Source organism: Sinohyriopsis cumingii, chromosome 13, assembly GCF_028554795.1.
Source record: "Sinohyriopsis cumingii isolate HCF-2022 chromosome 13, ASM2855479v2, whole genome shotgun sequence".
Classification (NCBI taxonomy): domain Eukaryota; kingdom Metazoa; phylum Mollusca; class Bivalvia; order Unionida; family Unionidae; genus Sinohyriopsis; species Sinohyriopsis cumingii.
This window is the reverse complement of record NC_142973.1, coordinates 55,781,774-55,806,702: the sequence shown is the minus strand read 5'-3', so window position 1 is coordinate 55,806,702 and position 24,929 is coordinate 55,781,774. Positions and strand designations below refer to the sequence as shown.

At 34.9% G+C, this 24,929-nt stretch overlaps 1 protein-coding gene across 2 annotated transcripts; it reads left to right on the top strand.

The window, feature by feature from the left end:
* The first annotated feature begins 1,888 nt into the window (after positions 1–1,888).
* Positions 1,889–21,682, top strand: LOC149785613 (Fanconi anemia group E protein-like). 2 transcript variants are annotated; one of them, XM_089979427.1, is made up of 5 exons: positions 1,889–1,969; positions 5,749–5,959; positions 9,430–9,622; positions 13,618–13,744; positions 18,828–21,682. In XM_089979427.1, the coding sequence occupies exons 2-5, from the start codon at positions 5,754–5,756 to the stop codon at positions 19,814–19,816; spliced, it is 1,515 nt and encodes a 504-aa protein (XP_089835553.1). In that variant the 5' UTR covers positions 1,889–1,969; positions 5,749–5,753; the 3' UTR covers positions 19,817–21,682. The 2 variants fall into 2 exon arrangements, with proteins under 2 accessions (XP_089835553.1, XP_089835552.1); XM_089979426.1 differs by lacking the exon at positions 1,889–1,969 and having other exon boundaries at positions 4,975–5,959.
* The last annotated feature ends 3,247 nt before the right edge of the window (positions 21,683–24,929 follow it).

Below are 24,929 nucleotides of genomic sequence, written 5' to 3'. Positions count from 1 at the left end.
ATATCCTGTAAAATTTTCCTTTGCTCTATTAAAGCCTCTTTGGTAACAGCTGCGGATTTTTCAGTAGCTTTGGTCACGGGTTTAAATAATTCCTCCGTAGTCTCTGCAAAGCCTTCCCGTGCTTGCTGTCTTAGTTGTAATTTTTGTCTGACACTATCACGGACAGGAAGAAATTTCTGAATTGCTTCGAGACGTTCTCGAGCTAATCTAGTCGTATGTGCTTCTCCAATATTTGCCATTATTTATTTGTCAATGATTTAATTCCGCTAACATAAAAATGTTTTTCCTTGGAAACTCATTTCCCAGAGCAGCAGAGGGGATGGACCCGACCCATGGATTTTTCAATAACGACCCCGCCACGGAAACTGTTTCAGATTTATTGAAGTAACCCAAGTTGTCAGTGCAAACTCAACGAGTTTGTCCCTGGAAACTCTTCGAGTTTTCGGGGGACATTTTTTTTTGTCCTGTATTCTGAATAGAAGGGTTTATTTCGTCGAAATAAGCCCTCTATCGAGGAATAGTTTCCTGGAGGGGTTTATTGTGCAAAAAGTTTCGGTCTGTACAGCCCCTCTGCTGCTCAGCGGTATAAACAGATACCAAAAGTGATCAGAGACAATTGTACTATTCTCGTTGTATTTAATGGAGTTGATACACATACGTTGCGAAATATTCACCAGACCTGGTGTAGCAGTGATATGGATATATTGTTGTTGTTGTTGTGGGGTTTAACGCCATTTTTCAGCACACGATAGGCTATACATGGCGGCCAGTATTAATGGTGGAGGAAGAACCCGGGAAAACACCGGAAAGAACCACCGACCCACGAGAAGCTACTGGCAAGCTTTCTCACATACCCACATTGGCTGAATCCTAGACTCGAACCGCCGCAGACAGAGGTGAGATGGCAGTGATCCGTAACGAAGAGCGCTTTAGACCACTCGGCCACTCGGGGCCCCGATATGGATATAATTAAATTAAAAAATTTCTTTTCGCGAGCACAGTCTACCCCGCACGGTTTTATAACGATACATTTACATGATCCATCCCCGGGATGGCGATCACGATATCGAATCGGTATAGAAAACGCAGCGGGGTGAGTGGGTGGGGTGGTGATTACCACATTGTGGTACCACGGATGCGCATGGGGTCCAGAGGGGGGAAAATCGTAGATTTTTTGGTTATTTTTAGGCGCTTTTCGGTGGCTTGGAAGCGTTATTTTGACGTTTGGAGGATTCTGTAAAATATTCTGTTCACCCCCTGCTGCTTAACCCTACTTCGAGATGCAGGCAGTATACATGATTCGTTTTCCTCCGGTTTATCTATTCATGTATCCGTTGGTTGATCGGTCGTCGTGCCCGCCCCTGTGTTTATAATCTTTGTACAGGCTTCAAATCCTTAACCAATTAATATAAAAAATTGCCCTGTATTTGCATCGAGTGATTTATTTGGTGCACAAAACAAGGTAGCTAGGCTCTACTTTCCATGATTTATTAAGACTTGATTTAAAATCGGCTATATTTCCAATACACTTTCATCTGTTATTACCAAACAAAAACTAAATATGCAACTCATAACCTTACCGATGGTTAAATGCAAACCACAAAATAATTCTATCTACATCCTTTTTATCCTCTAATTCAGTGAAAATATCTCTTTGTGAAGACTTTCACCTTCAAAATCAAATTCACAGAAATACAGAAGAATAATTTCTAAATTGTCATTAGTTAAAACATTATGTATTTGGATTTGTTTCATTCTAAAATTTAAACAATTAGCAACAGCCTGTTACGGCTGCTGGCTGACAAAGACGGTCAAGTTCTATGTGCTGGAAAGGTGCTCAATATATTGGAGAACATTTTGGAAAGAAAACAAAAATGCAACTTTGAAGGTCAAGGTGAAGCGGCTAACTCGAAAGTGAAGTTGACTATAGCATATTTATACAGCAAATATTCAGCTAAAAGATAACCGAGTATGGAATAATTTTCAAGGTTTGGTTACTAACGAAAGAAAACATAAAAAGTCATGGTCCTGAGCGGTGCGATCTTGTTCAAAGCTTATTAGTAAATTAAAAAAAGGCGGAACAGCCCCTACGACAAGACCATCAGTACTATAGTTCTACAACATTAAGACACATCACCCGATATTTTTGTTCTGGGTGGTGATGGCACTAAAACAAAAACCACATGTGCTATGTCTTACATTGGAGGAATATATCAGTACAAATTTAATATTTTTTTGTTGTCTATTTTATGTAGCCAACCGCGGGCAATTGATTCAGGGGTAAACCATTGATAACACAACAATTAATTGGGAGTGTGTTATCACTGGTTTCCCCCTGAATCAAGTACCTGTGAATAAATTCAGATTCTGACAGAAGCAAATGACGAAATAAAGAAATCATATTAAGTTGAAATTCGTTTCTTTAGTGACAAGAATAAAAAATATAGTAATATTAAAGAGAGTAGTTAGATATGAATTTTTTTATTTCAGACTACATAGTCCATACATCTAATTTTTAAAAAATTCAGACGTCATAGTCCATCTAATTTTGTTTTTAAAAAAATTCAGACTACATAGTCGATACATCTAATTTTGTTAAAAATTTCAGATTACACACTCCATACATCTGAATTAAAAATAGAGATATAAAGTGAAATTAGTTAAAAGATAATAGATCATAGATATCTTATGTACAAGTATACAGACACATCTACAACAATAGATCATGCCCTGCATTTTAAAAAATTAAATTATGTAGCACATTTAAAGAGTAATTTGTACCATCTACTAATAATATGAAAATTTAAATGAATCTCGTAGTTCCACTGAGATAGCTTCATTTTGTTCAAGATATTATCCTTTTAACTAATTTAAGCATTCCTGGTTTCCATGGCAACTGAAATGTAGGTCAATGGAACTGAAAAAGACATTTATTTGCTTTTGTCAGAATATAAATTTATTAGAAAAAAGATATCTGAATAAGTAAAGTCTGACTAAAGCAATTAGACTTTAATTTATAGAAAAGCATTGATATGGGCTGCCAAGTGTGCGAGATATTCCTGAAAATGTGGCCTCAGTAGACCAGGGAAGATGATTCACAATGTTGTTACTTAAGTAGCAAGACGGAGACCCAAAATCATAAATATCAGGGTCAGTGTCTTACATTGTAGGACTATGTGAGAGAGAGTTGTTTTGGGTTTAAGGCCATTTCTCAGCGCAAGTCACAATAGGCTATGCATGGCAGCCAGTATAACTGGTGGAGGAAGAACCCGGGAAGCTATTGGTAAGAACCACCAAACCCATGGGAAGCGACTGGCAGCTTTGTCACATACCCACATTGGCTGAGCTTGAGACTTGAACCCATGCGAACAGAGGTGACAGTGATTGGTAAAGGTGAGTGCTTTAGACCACTCAGCCAATGGAGGTGCCAAGAGACAAGAGTTTTAAAATTAAATAAGATTTATTATGAGTCGGCATGATTGAAAACAAAAATTCAATATTAGCGGAAATTAACTTTAAATCAACATGATTTGCAAGATATACCAACATGGCATTATTCATAGATATAATTTAACAAAATACATAGTGCATAACTTTAAAGTATAAGCAAACAAACCATTTTAAAAGGCAGTAGTTAAAAGTTAATTTGGTATTCTATAGTTAAAAGATCTAGGAAACTTACAATTAACGGTTCAAATCGAAATTGAATTAAAAGCAAATGCACCAATTTAGGACCATAAAAAAGCATTGCTGAGATGCAGATTCAAAATAAAGGTGCTTACAATAGAGCACTTGATGGTACATACAGTTAACCATTAGAGCTAATCATTATGAGTTATAGCTTGCAACAGTACAAATAAATAAATCCTATCGGCTATGAACAATTACATTAATTTTGCTGAGATGGTCATGTGACAGTCAGGGTGGGTTAAGCCGCTAGTGTTTGATGATGTCCATACCTGTAATTCAGGTATGTCATTTTTTTTATGACTGCTTTATATCATTTGAGAAAATGTGGGACAAACGGGGAGAACTTTTATATGCTTGACAACCAGGCATGCAGTAACTAATTGGTCATGGCAGCCATATCTTACAGACCTTGAATTTAACCAATCTTTCTGCAGACTGAAGGACAAGTGTACTGAGAAATTTAAAAGTCCTGCTGAATCTTAGCTAGACCTTCCATCAAAATGCACTCAACTGAAACTTCAGTAGCCTCAAGATTTGAAATTGTGAGAGGAAATTATCCACCAATGACCAGTTGGACTACTGCTGACTTTTTAGCACTGTATTAAAATTGGACATAGCATTGCCTTAGTGTGATTCTAACAGATACTTACAAAATTGAATAACATGTATTTACTTTATTTAAAGAATATTTTTTTAAAAATGTCAAGACATAAATTTTCATATTACTGTACATCTATCTATTCATTAATATAAATTTTGATTCATCTGACAGAAAGTATTGTAAAGCTTATGGCATATCATGTACCTTCAATATCTGTTAGTGAAATTTGTTAGATATCTCCAAGTCTTTGCATATTTCTGTAAGTCCCACTGCTGAATAATGATCAAAGCATTCCACTTGTGAGATATACATATATACACATTTGCTCCCCAGGATATGTAAGGGTTATGTTCCGGGGGCCTGTTTGTAAGTTGGTTGTTAGGTAAGTTGGGTGTTACTATCATTCTTACGCTTTAATGTCATGGTTAAATGTAACTTCAACAAAACACAATAAAAATGCTTAAAATTGTGAAAAAATATAATAGAAATGATTTACACATGTACACAAGAAGAGACTTGGAAATATATACTGAAGGTGCACTCGATTCGAAGATCAGAAAAAGAGGAAGCCTTGACCAGGTGGTTCACTTATGTATCAGCGAGTTTACGATATATATATATATATATATATATATATATATATATATATATATATATATATATATATATCCAAAATGTGAACAGAATTTTGTATGGCCTTAAAGTTAATCATTTGTCACTGACTCAATATGGTACTGACCAGAGTAAGAGAAGGCTGAAGGAAAATTCCAGGATAATAGAAACCTGCACTCAGTAATTATTTCTGTGCCAATCATTTTCTAAAATAGAGTTTTCTGTATTAGTTCAGTATATTTTATACTAATAAGTAGAGTTTATGGCTATAAACATAAGGAAGCTTGGAGCATATGAGAGGTCTAATTTTCTAAAACAGGAAGTTTCAGCAGTTTTTGTCCACCAGTCACCATTGAAGTAACTTGTCATCAAATAATCATAATGTCCCTGAATTTGAGGTGATCCTCCAATATCAAGACTTTACCCCCACTAACTCCATGGTTCACAATCTTAATTAATTTTTAAGTTTTCATCAATAGGATAATACATTTCTTCAGTATCATCCCATAATCCTGTTAACCAGAATCAGTGTGCCTGTATTTCTATAATCCAGATATATCGTGTAATGGGATATGAAGCCATGTATAGATGTCACCAATCAAACTTGGTTCAGTTTTGGGGTTTTGCAGTGAAGCCCTCATAGACTTGTAGTATGTGCACTTTACTATGAAGGAGCTGAAGATGTTTTGATTCCAGAGGACAACAATTATACCTTGTGTATCCCTTCTCATTACGATTGCTCATCTACAATTGAAACTGATCTCCATTTGGTATTAAGCTATTCACTGGTACTAAATATTCCACAATATTTCTCCTTTGAAGATAAATGACTTTTCTCATTTCAGTCAAGATGTCGGACAGTGCACTGACAAGATTGCCTTCTTCCTGGAAGGGTCTGTTTGGAGCGCTTGGCAAGCTGGAACACTCTGAAGAGCTGGCACATCTTTGGTATATGGAAGCAATGGAGTCACAGTATGGGCATCATCCTGTCTGGAGCCAGCTGTTGAGAAACCTAGTTGTAGAAGACCCAGTAATACAGGGGATACAACTTACCTTGTAAATTTAGGCAGTTTTGTTCCTACCTTCTTTTCTTCTTTTCCAGCACACATTGATAGTGAAACATAGGTTTCATATAGAGTTTTGGATAATATGTATAGTTGTATGTTTTATGCAATTAATGACTTAACTTGCATTTATAAAGAGTTTTGGATAGTCTGCATAGTTGTGTGTTTTATGCAATTAATGACTTTAGAAAGAGTTTTTAAATGCATTCAAAGTACACATGACAATTTAATGTTAAACATTTAGTCAGTACAGGTAAAACCTGTTATAACGCTATTTGTTATAATGCGATTCCGCTTATAACGTGATGGCAGCATGGCTCTCATTTTTTTATTTAAGGTGACCTCGCTTTTTAACATGCTAAAAACATGCTCTAAGAAAAGCCGATTATTCATATCTCTAGCAGATTATATGATCAAGAGGTTAATTAAAACTAATAGCATTGAAATTTCAATGCACATTTTCTATCGGGAAGTTTTTTGAAAAATTTGTTAATGCGATCCTGTTTATATTGTGATGTTATTCTTTGGACCCCGAGGATCATGTTATAATGGGTTTTACGTGTATTTCTCCTAAAATAATTACAGCCATGTATTGTTTTGACGCACTTAATTGATATCAACTTTAAAATTGGGATAAGTTCCGGTTGTTCTGGTTATGTTTGAAATAATAGTACACAATCATGGTCGAGTACTCATCCGAGTCAGATTATTTGAGCACACCCTGAAAATGTCTTGCTCACTAAGTCTTGGACACATTGTCAAAGGCATGAGAAAACATTTTTATCGTTAGGACATGATATCTCTGGTTGTGTTTTGTGATGCTAACAAAATAACCTGTTGAGATTTGCCAATTAATTCCAAACTTCCAAACCATGGATCCAAGTACTCGATTCCTAAAATGTTTTTGCTGGAGTTAAGACATAATCAGCAGAGATTGTAGCAGAAGTTGGGTTCTCAGCCATATTGAGATTTTGTATTTAACTTTTGTGTTGATTTTTTATTTTAAACCTTCACCTTATATTTGTTGCTGAATAGGCTCTTGATATACATGTGCCAAAGCTAGACAGTGCAATATACTATAAATAAAACACCTGTTACCTAAATGACTCCATGCAAATAGGTCTGTCAGTAAAATTTAAAGTATCCTTGACCTGTCATGGTTTGAGCCCTTTAACGTGAATTGTAATTCTTATATTCTAATATTGCGTGAAAACTATTAAAATCGCCATAGTTACATCTGATTCATGCCAATGAAATGCCACATGATGCAAGATCGGACTCTGACGATTAGGCCAATATGTATAATTGGATTGTTTACAATCTCCTGTATTATCAATATTTGCATCTGCATCATATTTCATTTCTTTTACATGCATATGGACTGCAATAAAATGCTTATAAAAAATGATGTCAAAAATATGAAAGAAAAACTATGATGCATTTTTTAAATTTTATTATTTCAAACTTTAGATAAAATTATCATATTTAAACGTGATAATTTTAAAAAAATACTTGTCAATATTATTAAGTAACAAAGACTATTTACCCTTATATTGAAATATTTCAGTAACAAATTTAATTTTATATAGTTGTTCACTTGGTTCGTTTTTCCTAATATTTTATAAGAAGTGCATGTTATAATAACCAGGTTTTTGCATTGCCATTGCCATCACAAAAATGTCTGTCCAGTAAGCCAACATGTGAACAGCGGCGCTGATTTGAACCACTAACACTCACTGCAGGGCTGTAAACCTGGCACAAATATGGCATTAGTTAAATTGGACATTTCTATTGTGCTTTCTTTCATTTGAATTGAAGTACGCATTTAATTTTTTTTTCGTCAAATATTTGTTAATCAGCACTTACTGTCTCTATCAGTGAAACGTACTGACCCAGTTAATGATATCAGGATCTGAAAACAAATATGTGAGGTCATGAGAAACATGGTGTATGAAGTAAGGATGAGTGCAAAGTTAGGAGGGTCAACAATATGTTAAGTTCAAGATAAATTTGAGTCATTTTACCTTTTTTATACATATTTTATAGGTTTAATATGCTTTTCATGCTTGATTATTTTTGTAACTTACACCGTATCATTACATATGATTTTCAAATTATTGGTTTTAGATACTGTAAAATACACAAGGTAGTCCATGTTTGCAGAACATCATGTTTATCATGGCAGAAATTTTTTATAGGATATTTTGAATTACTGGAATGAACCAAAAATAAACTTTTTATCTTTTCTTTCAGTCATTTATTGGTTCATGGAAAATGGTTTAGATGCACAAAATGATTTTGAGACATTTTTAGGAGAGTTAGATTAACAATAAATTGATTTGATAGGAATTTCAAATGCAAACAATGGTCAGGTGAAAAAAACTACTTTTTACCAGATTGAATCAAAACATGCTGGGGGAATTAACAACAGCAACATTGTGATAGACTACAATTCTCTGCAAAGATGAGTTCAAAAGGAATGCTAGGTATTGTATATGTAGGTACCATATAAGGAAACTGACAATTTGTATACATGATTAAGTGGTCTTGTTGCATACTTCATTTTAAAGGATGGAAATATAGTAAGAAAAATGTTCATTTTTGGACAGTTTGTATTGCTTAGTTACGTTTGATTCTGCTATCATCCTGTATCTATAGTTTTAGACTGTGTCGCTATTGCCAGATAAAATATTGCAATTCATCAATGCATTGATGATATAAAAAAAAATCCCCTCTTGATGACAATTCCATGAGGTAAAGAGCAATGAGGGTCAAAGGTCACATTTTCAATGGTACTATATGAAAGAATCTGAACTACATCTACAAAGGGAGAGTTATCATGTTTGGTATAATGTTTTAGGAGAATGAGTCTTGCATCCTGAATGGAGCTCCAGGTAGTTGGGGGTGGTGGTGGTCAGGAGTGGTTAGAAACATCATAGGTGTTGATGTTGGTGTTGGCTCCATCTTTAGTTCATAACATATCTTATACTCAAGAATGAATCTGTTCTTACACTAAGCACTGACTTTCCGTTGCAACATCCACAAAATTTTGATTGATTTTTAAAGTAATTAAATTTTATGACCTCAAAATGCTTGAGTCATAGCATGTGTCATCCTTCCATCTTAAACTTTTATGATCACAACAAACTTAGAAACTTTCTTCAGTAAAAAAGAATAATGACATGAAAAATACACAGTTATCTGTCAAATTGACAGGATTTTTAAATGCAGTATTTTGCTGAAGAAAGGTGTTTATAGACAGTTTTTGAGATATGGCTATCACTTTGATGGTGATAATGACATCAGTTGTAGTGGCATCAGTGTTAAGGTTCTGTGCTGAACATTTTATAGGTTAGATGCTGTGGTATTACAACACAGCATCCTGCACAGGGGTGACTAATCAAGACTGTATAATTGTAAAATTTCTCAGAGCTAAAAAGTACACAGTGCATTTATTTTCAGCAAGCCAAGGTTCCTTCTCCTGTCCCCTAACTTACAGAGGCTGTTCCTTTGCTTCCTGCTGCAGCATGTAAGCAGCATTCTGGACTGTGACCTGCATCATTTTGTTTGCAGAATTCAGCAAGCTGTGGACCATTCTTCAGAAATTAGGGAGCTGCTTGGAAAATTATCCAAATCATTCTGTGTGGAACATTTGGTAATTATCAAAACCAGTCAGTGTGGAATTCATGGTAATTATCAAAACCAGTCTGGTTGGAACATTTGGTAATTATCCAAACCAGCCTGTGTGGAACTTCTGGTAATTATCCAAACCAGTATGTGTGGAACTTCTGGTAATTATCAAAAGCAGTATGTGTGGAACTTCTGGTAATTATCAAAACCAGTGTGTGTGGAACTCATGGTAATTATCAAAACCAGTCTGGTTGGAACAGTTGGTAATTATCAAAACCAGTCTGTGTGGAACTTCTGATTATTATCAAAACCAGTCTGTGTGGAACTTCTGGTAATTATCAAAACCAGTCTGTGTGGAACTTCTGGTAATTATCAAAACCAGTCTGTGTGAAACTTCTGGTAATTATCAAAACCAGTATGTGTGGAACTTGTGGTAATTATCAAAACCAGTCTGGTTGGAACATTTGGTAATTATCAAAACCAATCTGTGTGGAACTTATGATTATTATCAAAACCAGTCTGTGTGAAACTTCTGGTAATTATCAAAACCAGTCTGTGTGGAACTTGTGGTAATTATCAAAACCAGTCTGGTTGGAACATTTGGTAATTATCAAAACCAATCTGTGTGGAACTTCTGATTATTATCAAAATCAATCTGTGTGGAACTTCTGGTAATTTTCAAAACCAGTCTGTGTGGAACTTCTGGTAATTATCTGATATAGCCTTGTAAATGTCAACATGATTTTTACCATCCATATTTACAATGAAGATTAGTTATCTTTTTCATGACATGAGCAGAAAAAGTTTCAGTTTGTTAAATTTCATTATAGAGCCACAGCATAATCTATATATCACACAATTGATGTGGTATTTAAATCAATATGTAACTTTGTTTTTGTCTTATAAAAAGGGCTTGTTACTAGCATATATTGTGAAGGGCCAGAAAAGACTCTTTTTCTGCTTTCCCAGATCTAGATTTTCTCTCACAAGAATCCAAATAATTTTTATATATATATATATATATATATATATATATATATATATATATATATATATATATATATATATATATATATATATATCCTGTTTTTTGACAGAGAGCAATCTTGCATGAAGTCCTCTGTCAGATGGCATAATTGCATGAAGCCCTCTGTCAGATGGCATTCTTGCATCAATCCTTTAATGGAGAGCATGCCAATATACCATCAAAGTAGAGAAGCAACTTTTCCTAAGAGGTCCTCTTACAAATTTAATCATATTTGGCTTATAGTATCACAACAGCTTTGACAAGAGGGTCATCAAAACAGGTCATTCAGAATTGCTGTTTTAATTTTTGACAATGCAGAACATTCTTAAATTTATACTTTTCACATTTTCCATCCCCATCATGCAATGGTCATTTTGTTAGTCCAGTTCAATTGAAAATCGGTCTGGTAAGTGACTGTCACTTGAGTTAGATTTTTAAAACAATGTGAAAATAAATAGTTTGGTGACCTTGTTTTTTAAAATGTATGAATTATGAATAATGACAATGTTTATTTCTCTAATATCTATAAGTTCACCACCATAGTTCACAAACTGGGACATAAAAAGCATTCAGTTTTGGTTGAGATCTTGGGACTTGGACTATATATTGATATCCTGAATGTCAAAACATCATCTAAATATCTGGTTGTTTTGATTGCAGATTTGTTGGTCTTTTATTTTGTTACCTTAGGTTACTTTACCTACTGGTTTTGCATTTTAATATTGGGCAAAGCTTGCCTGGTGAATTATCAGGTTACTTACCTACTGGTTTTGCATTTTAATATTGGGCAAAGCTTGCCTGGTGAATTATCAAGTTACTTACCTACTGGTTTTGCATTTTAATATTGGGCAAAGCTTGCCTGGTGAATTATCAGGTTACTTACCTACTGGTTTTGCATTTTAATATTGGGCAAAGCTTGCCTGGTGAATTATCAGGTTACTTATCTACTGGTTTTGCATTTTAATATTGGGCAATGCTTGCCTGGTGAACACTTGGACCTCATGTTTTATTTTTCAACAATGTCAAACTGTGTTTCCAGTGATTAGGCCATTGTATCTGAGAACCCATTACTGCTTTGCAGAATACCACTACTGAATTACTTGCACTATACCATTCTGTCGAATGTATTTTATATCATATTTTGATCAAACTTGGGATGACGGAATCTCATATGGGTTTGATTATTCGTTACAACACTAATCCACTTATTAATAAGGCACTAGGGCAACTGGTTGGCTGAGATTGTTATGACACTTTGGTGTTGTATCAGATTTTGGTCAAACTTGGTACATGTGTCATGAAGTTTTCTTGGCTGTGTTCAACTATGGGCTGTATTGGCACATATTAATCACTTCATACCTGAGCCAGGTGAATGATATTAGCCCTTCTTGAAACTCTTTCTTTTTTATGTCCATACAGCATGCAACAGAGGCATCTTCTTAGGGCCCTGTCAGTTGGTTCATCCTCCAAATAAGCTTGTTAGCATGATAACACACAAGCCACTAAACATAGAAGTTTGGTGGGCATATTTTGCATGCATATGTAGGTGACATAATTAGACATTCTGGCCATGAAATCAATTTCTTTGCTTTTATTGTATATATTTGTAACATTTTTTGTACATAAGACCATTTTTTATTGCAATCTTGTTTGCATGATTAAGCATGAACCACTTGAGGTAAATTAAATTTTATATATATATATATATATATATATATATATATATATATATATATATATATATATATATATATATATATGTATGTTTAAACTGATTGGATTTTCTTGCCATACTATCAGTTTTTAAACTTGTAATAAGGTTTTAAACTGTTTATATTTAGACTGCTTGGTTGGCTGTGTGGTCATGTTTTACAAACACAATTTTGATAGCTTTGTGGTGCTATGCAAATTTTGCCCTTCATTGGAGTCATAGGGAAGGGGGCACAGGTCAAGGTTATGTTCAGGATTTTAATAGTACAGGTCCCATCGAGAGTCCCAGTGCTATTTATTTGGTACTTTTGAGAAAACAAGCTAATCCCAGCCTGATTTTCACACATTTCTTAGAGCTAGGTACTTTCCCAATAGTGTCAAAGAGAAACCCTGGTGTTCACTTAACAAATAAAAATCTAGTTCATGGTAATGTTTTGACACAATGTAGAACAATTTTTTTTATATCATATGCAAGTCTATTCACAGCATTATGGTAGCCCTTGTTGCCTGGACACAGTATTGTTAGCCCTTGATAATGCAGCATATCCATGGAAAGTTAGTTTAGTAGCCAGGATGATTGAAGTACCTTGTTCTTGGACTGCATGACCTTTTCCAAATTAGAATGGAACTGTAGGTAATATTTACTTTGCTTGATGTCGATGCCATGTTGGTTTGCTTTTCAGTGGAAATGTAATTTAGGCCCCATATTTCAATGGAAAGGGATGAGGATGAAGAATATAAACCTCAAAATACTTTTTTACCATTCCCCAAAAAAGCAAACCAGCTATTTTCATCTACTTCTCCCACAAGAAAAAACAGATGCGGTGTATTTGCTACATCAAATAGTAATCCACTATAGCACTGCGATCTATAAAACGGACCCTCAAAAATATTATTAAACATTTTGATTTATTTTGGATAAGATCCATTCAAGCAATTTGTATGTAAATTGCTAAATTGCTTATTGTAATTTTTTTATTATATACAGAGTGTTTGTGTGTGTGCATGTGTGTTTGTTTTAGTCTGTCTTTCTTTATGTACCTGAGTCTTAGATTTAGTAATAATGTTGATCCTTGGAGTGAAGATTGCTTTCTTTAATGCTTTGCAATTTTTCCAGCTCAGGTACAGTATTCTTCATGTAAAGTTAAAGAAATGGTTTAAGTTTAATTTCACAGGTGGAAAACAAATCTGTGTTGTATCTGTCAAAGTTTATCTAATTCTAAATTCTCTGTCTTCAAGAGTTTTCAGAAGATAATAATAAGAAACATTTTCTGTTTTGTCAGGTTACAGACAAGAATTACCCTGATGTGGATATTGCTCATAAACATCCAAGATCATTATGTGCACACATTGTTAATTCTGAACAGAACAGTGGACAGAGTGACCGAGATTCTGTTCCCATGGAAACTGGTGAGTTTTTTCAAATTGACTGAAAAACCTCCTATGTAAGGAAGTTTGACCATGCTTTTCCGCTCTGTGCTTTTCCCATCTTTTTTGTGGGGGCTCATATTGTAAAATCAAAACAAGCCAGAAATTGAGGTAGATACATACAATTGCAGAATAAAAGGACATGGCCAGTGGAAGGGATACCTTCATAAGCTTTTGATTGAGCCAGTAGAAGAGCTGGCCTCAGTTAAGTTTATAATTCCAGTTTAAAACTGGCACAACTGAATAGTGTCAACTCTTACAATTTTGCCGTAAGTTTTAAAAAAATTACCCATAAACTGTGAACTTACAGCATATTAGCAAAAACTACAAAAAATGATCTTTGCCAAAAAATCCGGATAATTGGTTCATCCATGTTTTTTTCCGATCCAGGTTTCATCATAGAAGTAGTGAAATTAGTCAGGGAACCAGACTAACTTTACAGCAGCACCCCATATATTTGAAACTGCACCTATTTGTTCATGTGAAGCGTCTGCATCATCAAACTGTTGATTATAGAATTTTTAAAAATGGCATCCAGAAAGCGATGCAGTGTTATGACGAAAGGGAATTAAGCTTCTAAAAAAGCGTTAATATCAACACAGAAGAACAAAAAGGAGTATCTAGATCCTTGTGAATAAAAGCTGGAAAGGACACAATTACGCTTATTGGACATCACGTGCCAGTTTGAGTATGTCTCATGGCAGGAAATATGATTGCTGTCGTCGTGAAATGGAAAATTATTTCCAAGAATTATGTGAAGTTGAGAGATAGCAACAAGCCATTGAGCTGCATAGGGCTTGGAACTAGAGGTTGTGCAACTGTACTTGTGGTAAATAAAGTATGCGTACTTTACAAACTTTTCAGTTGAACATAATTATTATCGTCGATGGGTCGAACTTGCGTTTTCCAGCTTTACAATAGTAGTTATTGATATTTTGTTACACCTTACTGAAAACTGGTCAATCTTACGGAAAAAAATCAACTGCCTTTCTGAGATCGACTTGTCAGGGTTGGCAGGTCTGGACTAGGATGGATTTTGTAGTTTTACCATAGTGACAATAAGTCTGTTATTTTTCATGTCCCAGAACTTGTATGCAAATAAAAAGTATAGTATTGTCAGAGTCCCGACACATATAAACACAAAAATGTAAAGATAAAATTGGGAAGAATTCCATATATCACACAGCAGCTCTTGTTTAATTACCATGTCAATAAAGTGCCAGCTTGAAATAAAATTAAGGTTAATCAAGACTTCATAGTTCAAATGCCACTTAGACTTTCCCAGGAGAACTGTATTAGAGTGTACAATACTGTACATACAGAATGAATGTTGTGCTTAGTATACCTTATATTCTTGTTTATTCCTAAAAACATCAGATGCAGACATTGCTTTATTCATTGCTTTTTACTGCATCTTGTTCTTTCAGATTACATTTTAGCTCTATGTCAATTACAGTTTTATTAACATCCCATTAATCTTTCAGCCCATATTCTAAAAAGATGTCTTCTGCTTAACTACAACATAAGAGTACGCTTGTCCGTAGACTCGCAAGCACTTTCCTAACAGTAATATATTCTATTTATAGCAGCTGCCCTATTTCCAAGAAGCATGCTGGTTTCTTCTTCAAACTTTTGACCTCAGTTTCTATTATAGCAGGTGTATAGCTTAGAAGAGAACAGACTGGTTTTCTCATTTTTAGTTTTTGCTTGCAGATTGTTTGTTTTAATTCATGTCTGGTACAGAACGAGTCTGTAGGTATATGGCGCTAAAAGTTAGATTTATTTTAGTTAATGTGTGTGTTAGAGCAAAAATGTTATTCAAATAATTTCACAGATGGATTAAAAAAAGGCAAAAAACTGATTCAAAGATGAATACATGAATTACACAATACAGCATTCCATTCTAGGGCAGCTTAATGCCCCTTACAGGCTGTGTGGAAAGGATTTTAATATTGGTCATGGTAGTAAAACAAAGAAACCATGAATTAGCTCATTTTACTAACTCTAGTACTAAGGTAACTTCTTTTTTATAGCAGAACTAAATTGTGGACAAAAATTTTATTCTGATTTTGTCATGCTGATGGTTTTGGCAGCTCCTTTTGATCATAATTGTTGGATTTTGTTTTCTGACAGAAATCCAGGCCAGAGACTTGTTTAAACCCTGAAACTGGTTTGGGTAATGTCACAGGATGAAGCCAGGTTGGGACTGGATTAGGGAAGACACCAAAAGCAACTGCGTTTACAAGATGTTTATTTATAAATGCAATTTAAATAGTAATAAATCTGACACCATTATAAACAAAAAGATAAGGAAAATTATAAAGTTCCTAACATGGAACTATCAACAATTAACTCAACGAGATAAAACTCAAAACATGAATTTAACAAATGGAATTTCAAAACAAACGTGAATTAATTCCTATCACCGATCAACAAACTAAGAGTGATCTACACCCCAATATAAAGAAAGTCTTGAATATATCGTTCAAATAACGATTTAGAAAAGAATGTAATTATGAATGTATCGTTCATATAACGATATTGAAAAGAATGTAAATTACGAACCTATTGATCATTCACGTAACGATATAGCAATAGGAATGAATTAAATTATGATCGTTCACATAACGACAGGAATGAATGAAATTATAAAACTTTTGATCATTCACATAACGATATAGAAATAGGAATGAATGAAATTATGAAATGCAATAGTGGAAATAACATGGAACACTATATATAACTATCTTGGTGCCAATTTGACGTCCAAGATGTTCCAGTTCCACGCGTTCTAGTCAATGGCCAGAGAAGCACCCACGCATGGTCCGCTTCTCTCAGTCTGTTGAAAGATCCCTTAAGAGCCCTCACATCACAGACCTGATGGTCGCGAAGCCCTGGTCCCTCGCATCGAGAAAACTAGTCCACTCTTCCGATCCAATGTCACCATAACACAGCGTATACATCACACGAAACCCCCCCCCCCCCAGAGTTCTGTGACTCCACATCAAACGATGTATAAGGCATGGCAGGCATGTATAAAGCAGTTCTACAGCTGGTGACTCCACATCAAAACCATATACAAGGCATGACATAAGGCAGCTAAAATTATAACAACTAAACCGTGTAGTACATATGACACGGTTAAGTACTTCTGCATTGATATATGTTGCGCATGCACGCACATGAATTAGTTACCCATTATATTAATCGTTCAATGCATGCAGCGTATAATTAAATATCAATTTGTCTGTTCAGTTACAACAAATAGATAACTCGAACCAGACTAAAGTATTTATAATATGGCATTGTATAACCTAGGTATTGACTCTGTAGAATTTAAAATAAATATATGTTTCCTGCTCATTAGCTACTGCATTCAATGAATATGTTTGCAGATATATGAAAACAATTCTGTCATAAAACGAATAGTAATAAAGAAAATTTCATTACCTCTACAGCTGGAGATTTGCTTCTGTAAAGGGGTAAGCTTCCTGACAAGACTCTGCGTAATGTAATTTGGTTATAGAGAATTTGCTCTGTATGTACCCTAACTGTGACAGATAGGTGCAGCTAGGTAGTTAGGTTTCCCGCTGCAGGCAATTTGCACGTGCAGGGGTCTGAGTTTCACTCAGGATCTCGAAGTAACTAGAGCCGCAAAATATATACCACCCTCGGGTGACGCTGTACGTGGCAAAGAAATCCGAGTACATTTTTGACAACATATACATATTGATATAACTCATACACAATTCCGTGACAGGTAAAGAGGGAATTTTGTTTGAAGGCAGTGTTGGTACCCTTTTGTTCGACTGCATTAACCCCTTTATTGCCTTTTGCTACACATTATTAACAGGATTACCGTAGCTGAGCAAACATGTACTAACTTAAAGGTTGCTTACATTAAAGCAAACTACCACTGCATTATTTTCAAAGCATTATTTCTGAGACTTTTTAATCATATTTTGAGACATTATTGAAATTAAGGGCGGTGGTGCCTATGATTTGAAACGAAGAGATGTACTTCAGTCAGCATAAGTTAGAATTTTCACTCTCCATTCAGTGACACCATGAAGTAAACAAGGTCATTATTAATTAGAGTGATTACCTCAACACTATACTCATTGTTTTAATACTGTACCACATTTGAACGCATTAGAGATTTATAAGTTTAAGTTAGAAAATAAAATTACTGGTGACTTTTAACAACTGCAGTAATGCGTAAACGGAGAAGAGTAAACTAGAAAAAATGGGAAAAGTTAATGTTAATATAGTTAGAACATTGCTAATGCTCAATACTTGTCATGATGGAATATACATATTTATAACATTTCCATCTAATAATTAACGAGTTCCTTAACAACCATGAAATCATTGTTTTTAAATAACATTGGTATTAATAAAATACAGTAGAAGAAAAACATATTTCAGGGTTTCCCAATATTTATAGTACATGAAAAACTTGCTATACATTTTGTGTTACAACTTGTAAATAGTTCATTAAAAAAATTATATTTGAAACAATTAATGGTGTTTGAAGACTTATTGCATTTATGTTAGGCATGTTTTGTAACAGTTACGGCATACCATGCTCTCCTGACATTGTTCCTTTGGATTTCTAATCTCATTCACACTTTTCCAAGGTCAAGAAAGTGAATTAAAACTAATTCATGGCTATTCATTCTCTCAGTGACATCTATTTATATATGGTGCAGTTTTGTTTCCATTTTCTTGAATTTTTGAGAGAAAAAAATTCACTTGACACATATTAACAATTTATTTTTCTCTTTTGCTATTTTAGCATTTTTTTATGATGGGTTCAGAATGGCTGTAAAATATATTTTCAGTAGAAATTTATATAATCTCACTGTAACTGTTACAAATACATCCTTATACAAAAATATGAATAGTATTATCATAATGGAACCGTTAACAGTTGATCATGACCCTAAACAATTGTGCAGCAATGATTTTATGAAAGTGGTAATTTGTAAACTGTAACAAAAGAAAATGTTTCCACATTGATTAAATTCAAATTCTTGTTTATGAATATATTATATGTTTTCAGATGAGCATTTGGAACGTGAAGGGCCAACATGTAGTGGCATGGAGATACATCAGTATTATGGAAAAGACAGAGAAACAGAGGAAGATGTGATCATAGTTGTTGAAGATGATGAAGAGGAACAATCAGCTTCATCTCAAAAGGGCCTGAAACAAGTTGTTGATGTCAAATCTGGAAGCAAAATTATGGAGAAAAAGGCATATGAATCAGTTTCACTGCCACCTGACATACAGCAGAAAATAATCCATCTCAGGGAAAGGTTACTGTGTGAAACGGAACCTCAGTCATCTCAATCATCATATAATGAGATGGAGGTATTTCTCAACTGTTCCCCTGAGCAGGTAGATGACATTTGTAGAATGTTAGACACTGGGTCATTATCAGAGATAGCTGTGCAGTATATATGCCAGAAGTTGATCTCATTGTCAGATTCTCTCAGTTATAACAAATGTGTTCACCTGCTGTCAAATGTTTTATATCCAAAGGTCAAAGGTCTTACCCAAGCTGCCTCACGACTGTTAGCTAGTGTTGTCATGGCAACAGCTGAGAAGTTTCCAAAGCAACTAGTTGACAGTGTTCTTGTTCCAGTCATCTCAGAAGAACCAGGTTCACCAGAGGCTGACCTTATTTGCAGAGTGATAAAAGAGAATCAGACAGATGAACAGAGAAAATATTTTCTGCAGAGACTTAGAAACAAAACAATCAGAATTAATGAAAATTTCCTTAGCATTCTGCAAATAGTGATTGATACTAAGGTAGAAATGAATGAAGAAATTCTTTCATGGATAGTGACTTTGTTGACTAATTCTGCCACTGAATATTCCAAAAATCTCAAATATGGTAAGGTTGTTCTGGCAGTTGTGAATAAATATGGGATGAACTTAAGTCAGACAGATTTGTCCAACCTCACTGTTCTTATAGACAAACATGACACCTTCTTGAAGAAAACAATTGGAACGACATTGAAAAAATTGAAGACAGGAAAAACTTAAATGGAATTCAGTCAAGGATTACTATTATTCCAGTTGTTCAGTAAAACCTGTCTTGTGAGACCACCCTTCTGCCAATAAAACCTGTCTTGTGAGACCACCCCTTCTGCCAGCAAAAAGCGGACTCTTGGGACTGGTGGTCTCTCATAACAGGTTTGCACAAGATTAACATTTTTCATTGTCAAAATACAACAGGTTTAAGAAGGGAAAGTATCCACAATTGCTGTTCATGCATTTTAGAGCTGTTCCATTAAAACATACATGGAACCCGGGAAGGCACTTTTAAAGTTGGGTCCTGATGCATTGACACAATTTAGAATTTTCTTATGATTTTAATATGAACTCAAAATCAAAGTACCCTGGCATATATTTTTTAAAAACTGCCTTCCCTGGGTGCCATGTATGATTACATGGAACAGCCCTTATTCAATGATCATAGTTCTTGTCAGAATATTGCTATCATTTCATCTCAGTATTTTTGTATAGCAATTAAGATATACATCTATCATAAAACATGCACAATTTGAAGATGATGTGTACATGTAGATTAGCATATGAATTGCTGAATTAATGAGGTACTGTTTATTTATCTGTCTATAAGTTAACTTGAGATGTCCATAAATTCGAGATTCACTTCAAATGTAGCATACGAACTGTATGGTTGGCTTTGATAACACTCATCCTGTGTATGAATTAGCAGCTTTTAGTAAAAATGGAATTTTTTTTAAAGATAAAACCAAAATGCTTAATTCACTGATGACACAACATAAGATTAACTTCACCAGACCTGCATCACAGTGAACATATGATGACTTGGTTTAGTCAGCAAACAACATGAACCTTTTACATTGACAGTTGCATCTGGAAAACAATAATCACTTATTAACGACAAGGGCAAAGTGCTCATTCACACTAGGCATTATAGACGACAAATGACATACTTGACTACTACAATGAAGCCCATTCAAAAAGGGTCTCATTAGAGCATTATCAGGGTTTTGCAGCTGTTTTTTTTAACAAAAGATGAATAAACAAAAAAAAACTTTGAATGGACAGTGTACAACTGTAACACCTTTTAAAGAAGCAATGGTCAGTCATAATGGGGATTTACAGGACTTTAGCACTACAATGGTGGTAAGTAGCATAATATGGCTGCCTGCATCACCTACAGATGTTAGGAACTGGTAGCCAGACTAGACTATTGGGGTGGGGGGCAGTGTAGCACAAATATTTTCATAAATGGTTGTGGTTTCAAAGGATTAAATAAAGGTCAGTTGTCTTTTTGTGATGCAGTCATGCCTAGCAGTTATAAAATTATCTCTACTTTGTGTGCTGACACTCCTAAGCGGTCGTGGAGAAAAATTTTACAATATTTATTCTGCAGATCAATTTAAAACAGAGGACAAAATGCTGTTAATTAGCAAATTGCACCACTTACATCTGCTTTGTTTTTATCTACTTCTTTTTCTTACCACTCTGGTGGCCTAGTGGTTAGACTGTCTACCTCGGATGTGGGAGGTCATGGGTTCGAACCCCAGCCGAGTCATACAAAGACGGGGTTCATACTGAACTCTGAATGGTAAATTCAAAGACTTTTCCCAAACTTTCAAAGACCACAAACATAGATTTCCAAGACTATTTTTGCTAACATTTTATATACATGGTTATGTGAGAAAACAACGAATGCAAAATACTGCAATATTGTTTAACAATAAAATTCAAACTATAATTAATTTCCTAAAATTGCTTTATAATGATCTGGAAGATAGGTTAACATTCATTGTTATTTCAGAAATATGTAATTTATGCATCAGATTTAATACAAAATAAATTGTTCTCTTAACAGACATCAGCACTGCTTAAAATGCATTATTATAGTTGTTGTTTTTTGTCTTCACTCATTTTGGAAAGGGAAGCCACTGCCGTCATCTTTTCCTCTGCTCTTCTCCTAAGAGCATTTGACTCCTCTGCAACAAGCACAGTGAGTCCTTTTAACTTTGCTCTTCTGCCTTCTGAACAGAGGAAGCATGTAGGCTGGCAATGTCAGCTTCATGATGCAGCTTTTTGGCTTTATGTTAATCCATGCTAACTCCTGTTTCTTCCTTTTCTGATTTTCCCCTCATGCTCCTCGTCTGCTTTCTTTTTATCCAGATAGGCATGGTAGTTATGTCTTGAAGAGAAGGCATATGTCATCATTTCATTGCTCATGATGATTTCCAAAGGTCCACCTGCTTTTCTCATTGTGCCAATGATTAGTCTTTGAGCTCTGAGGCTTTCTCTGCTGAGATTCTCAACCGATTCCTTCTCCCATCAAAGTCGAGTTGATTGTCTTTTTACACAATGTACAAAACGCCTTTTGTTTACATGTTTTATCCTTTCTCAGTCATTCCTCGTATTTCTCTTGTTCAAGCCAGATATTGTTGAAAGAGCAGGGACCTGGCATTTTTAAACATGAGGTGAAACAAAACTGAAGACGTAAATCGACTGAACAAATTTTGAATCCTTGAGCGTTACTTTGGCGCACTTTCTACATAGAGTGAACGCTTGTTCAATGTAACCAAAATTCAGTTGGCTGAACAGTCTTGTTTTAAAAAATTGTGAATTAGTGTAATGAACATTTTTTGATTGGCCAAAGCTGATGGGCTCATCCAATCAAATTGAATGATTCATCCAAAGAAATAAGCCAGGAAAACCGACTATATCTGAATCTAATGACCTTAGGCAATTTTATTTGTGATTATAATAATAATAATAATAAAGAAATATAAAAAAATAATGAGGACTTAATATAGCGCCTAATCTTTAGAAGCTCTAAGCACTTTACAAGATTATATAACACCTAATAACATAGATAATGATATGATTACGAAAAACAAACACTATGAAATTAGAAAACAAAAAATGTACAGAAAATAGTTATGGTGCTGACTTCCTTTGGTGAAAGGTGTAGCCGGCTTGCTTTGGTGAAGAGTGCATGTGTTATTGAAGTCACCACCAAGCCCAACTTTGGATGACCAAACAAATGCTCATTTGTTATTGTGGTGGCAATGAAACTGAACTGGTCATCAAAAGAAAGAAACCAGGAAAACTCAACTATAGTCAGACTAAACATCCCCGTTTGTTTGTACCCCCCTACCGATTTCAATAATGAAAACATTTAATGTGATAAAAAGTGCACAGAACTAAGTCAATTTAATCATTAATTTATAATTTAAACCTGACTGTGACCAGAATGGCACCAATACTGGCATCCCCTGCACCTTTCATGCTTAACGGACTTTCATACTAACATGGCGCTATATTGTGTACACTATGGGCTACTTTATTTCCCTCGGACAACATAATGACGTAGTTCATCCTATTCTGTAACTGCCAGATAACTCTGTAAATTCTCATAACATTGAGAGTTTGGAATTATATCCCTTTGCACACACGAACATAGAAATTAAACGGCTTGTTAAATCCACGTGAAAGGCAAATTTGTTGTCATTCCTTTCCCTTTGCATGATTCGACATTCTAAATATCAGAAGCAGACGACATATGTATGTACGTATGTAGTAATGCACACACCCCTTTGCTGAAAATGGACTTGTATAAGGAACTATAAATGGATCTTGAGCATGTCCATCTATTATGTTGAAAACTTCCCTTAAGCATGAAACACACAGATGACAGTGTTAAGGCCATTCTACTCAGTCATGTTAGAAATTATAAATCAATGAATGAATTGACTAAGTTCCTTGCACTTTTTATCACATTAAAAGGTTTCCATTATTGAAATCGTTGTTTTGTTTTTTTTACAAACAAACGGGTTGATATAGTCATACTATCCAAATCTAACAACCTTGGACAATTTTATTTGTGATTATGGAAAGAAATTAAAAGTTTTCAAAGACTTTTAAAGACCTCAGGGTAATCTGCTCGATTTTCCCAAACTTTTAAGGCCTTGAAAATGCTACCTCATTTTTCCAAAACTCTCAAAGACCTTAAAAGACTGTATGAACCCTGAAAGACTTATAAAAAAATGGTACTAACAACTGCCTTGCTAAGCTCTCAGCATTAAGAGGTTAGTGTTAGGACTGGTCGGCCTGGTGTCAGGATAATGTGACTGTGTGGGACATCATGCTACATGTCCGTGGCATGATGCCCCAGTGTTAGACATTGCTATAAACTGCCACACTGCAGACATCATAGCAATATAGCTGAAACATTGTTAAAGCTACATTAAAAATCCATATCACACACACACATTCTTACATTTGTCTTCATTTTGTTGTTTTGTCTACTCTAGTTTTGTTTACTGCCATATCGCCCAATCCATAACATCAACTAGTGTATTCCCATTTTGTCTACTGCCATTTCACCTACTCCATAAAATCAACTACAGTGTATTCCCATTTCATGTATTGGCATATTGCCTTCTCCATAAAATCAACTACAGTGTATTCCCTTTTGCCTACTGCCATATCACATACCTTAAAATCATGTCAACTACAGTGTATTCCCATTTCATATACTGCCATATCATCTACTCCCTAAAATCAACTACAGTGTATTCCCATTTTGTCTACTGCCAGATTATCTACTCCATAAAATCAACTGCACTGTATTCCCATTTTGTCTACAGTGGATTTACATGGTGATGTTTTATATTTAAGCAGACTGAAAAATAATTCAGGTTGGAACATAAAGTAAGGAAGTTTTACCCATACTCAAAATGGGTGATTGAACAGATCATCATCTGGCCTTGAACCTTCTTTGATTACCCCAATTCTAATGCAAGTTAACCTGGACCTCCACCTTCTTTGATTATCCCAATTCTCATGCAAGTTAACCTGGACCTCCACCTTCTTTGATTACCCCAATTCTAATGCAAGTTAACCTGGACCTCCACCTTCTTTGATTATCCCAATTCTCATGCAAGTTAACCTGGACCTCCAACTTCTTTGATTACCCCAATTCTAATTTCTAGTTAACCTGGACCTCCACCTTCTTTGATTACCCCAATTCTAATTCAAGTTAACCTGGACCTCCACCTTCTTTGATTACCCCAATTCTAATGCAAGTTAACCTGGACCTCCACCTTCTTTGATTACCCCAATTCTAATTCAAGTT

What these genes read in the sequence shown, in the direction of transcription:
- LOC149785613 (XM_089979426.1), top strand. Translation starts at nt 5,730, where the DNA reads ATGACTTTTCTCATTTCAGTCAAGATGTCGGACAGTGCACTGACAAGA. An exon ending in CATTCTGTGTGGAACATTTG is followed by an intron (nt 9,623 to 13,617) that starts GTAATTATCAAA and finishes CTGTTTTGTCAG; the next exon opens with GTTACAGACAAGAATTACCC. An exon ending in TTCTGTTCCCATGGAAACTG is followed by an intron (nt 13,745 to 18,827) that starts GTGAGTTTTTTC and finishes ATATGTTTTCAG; the next exon opens with ATGAGCATTTGGAACGTGAA.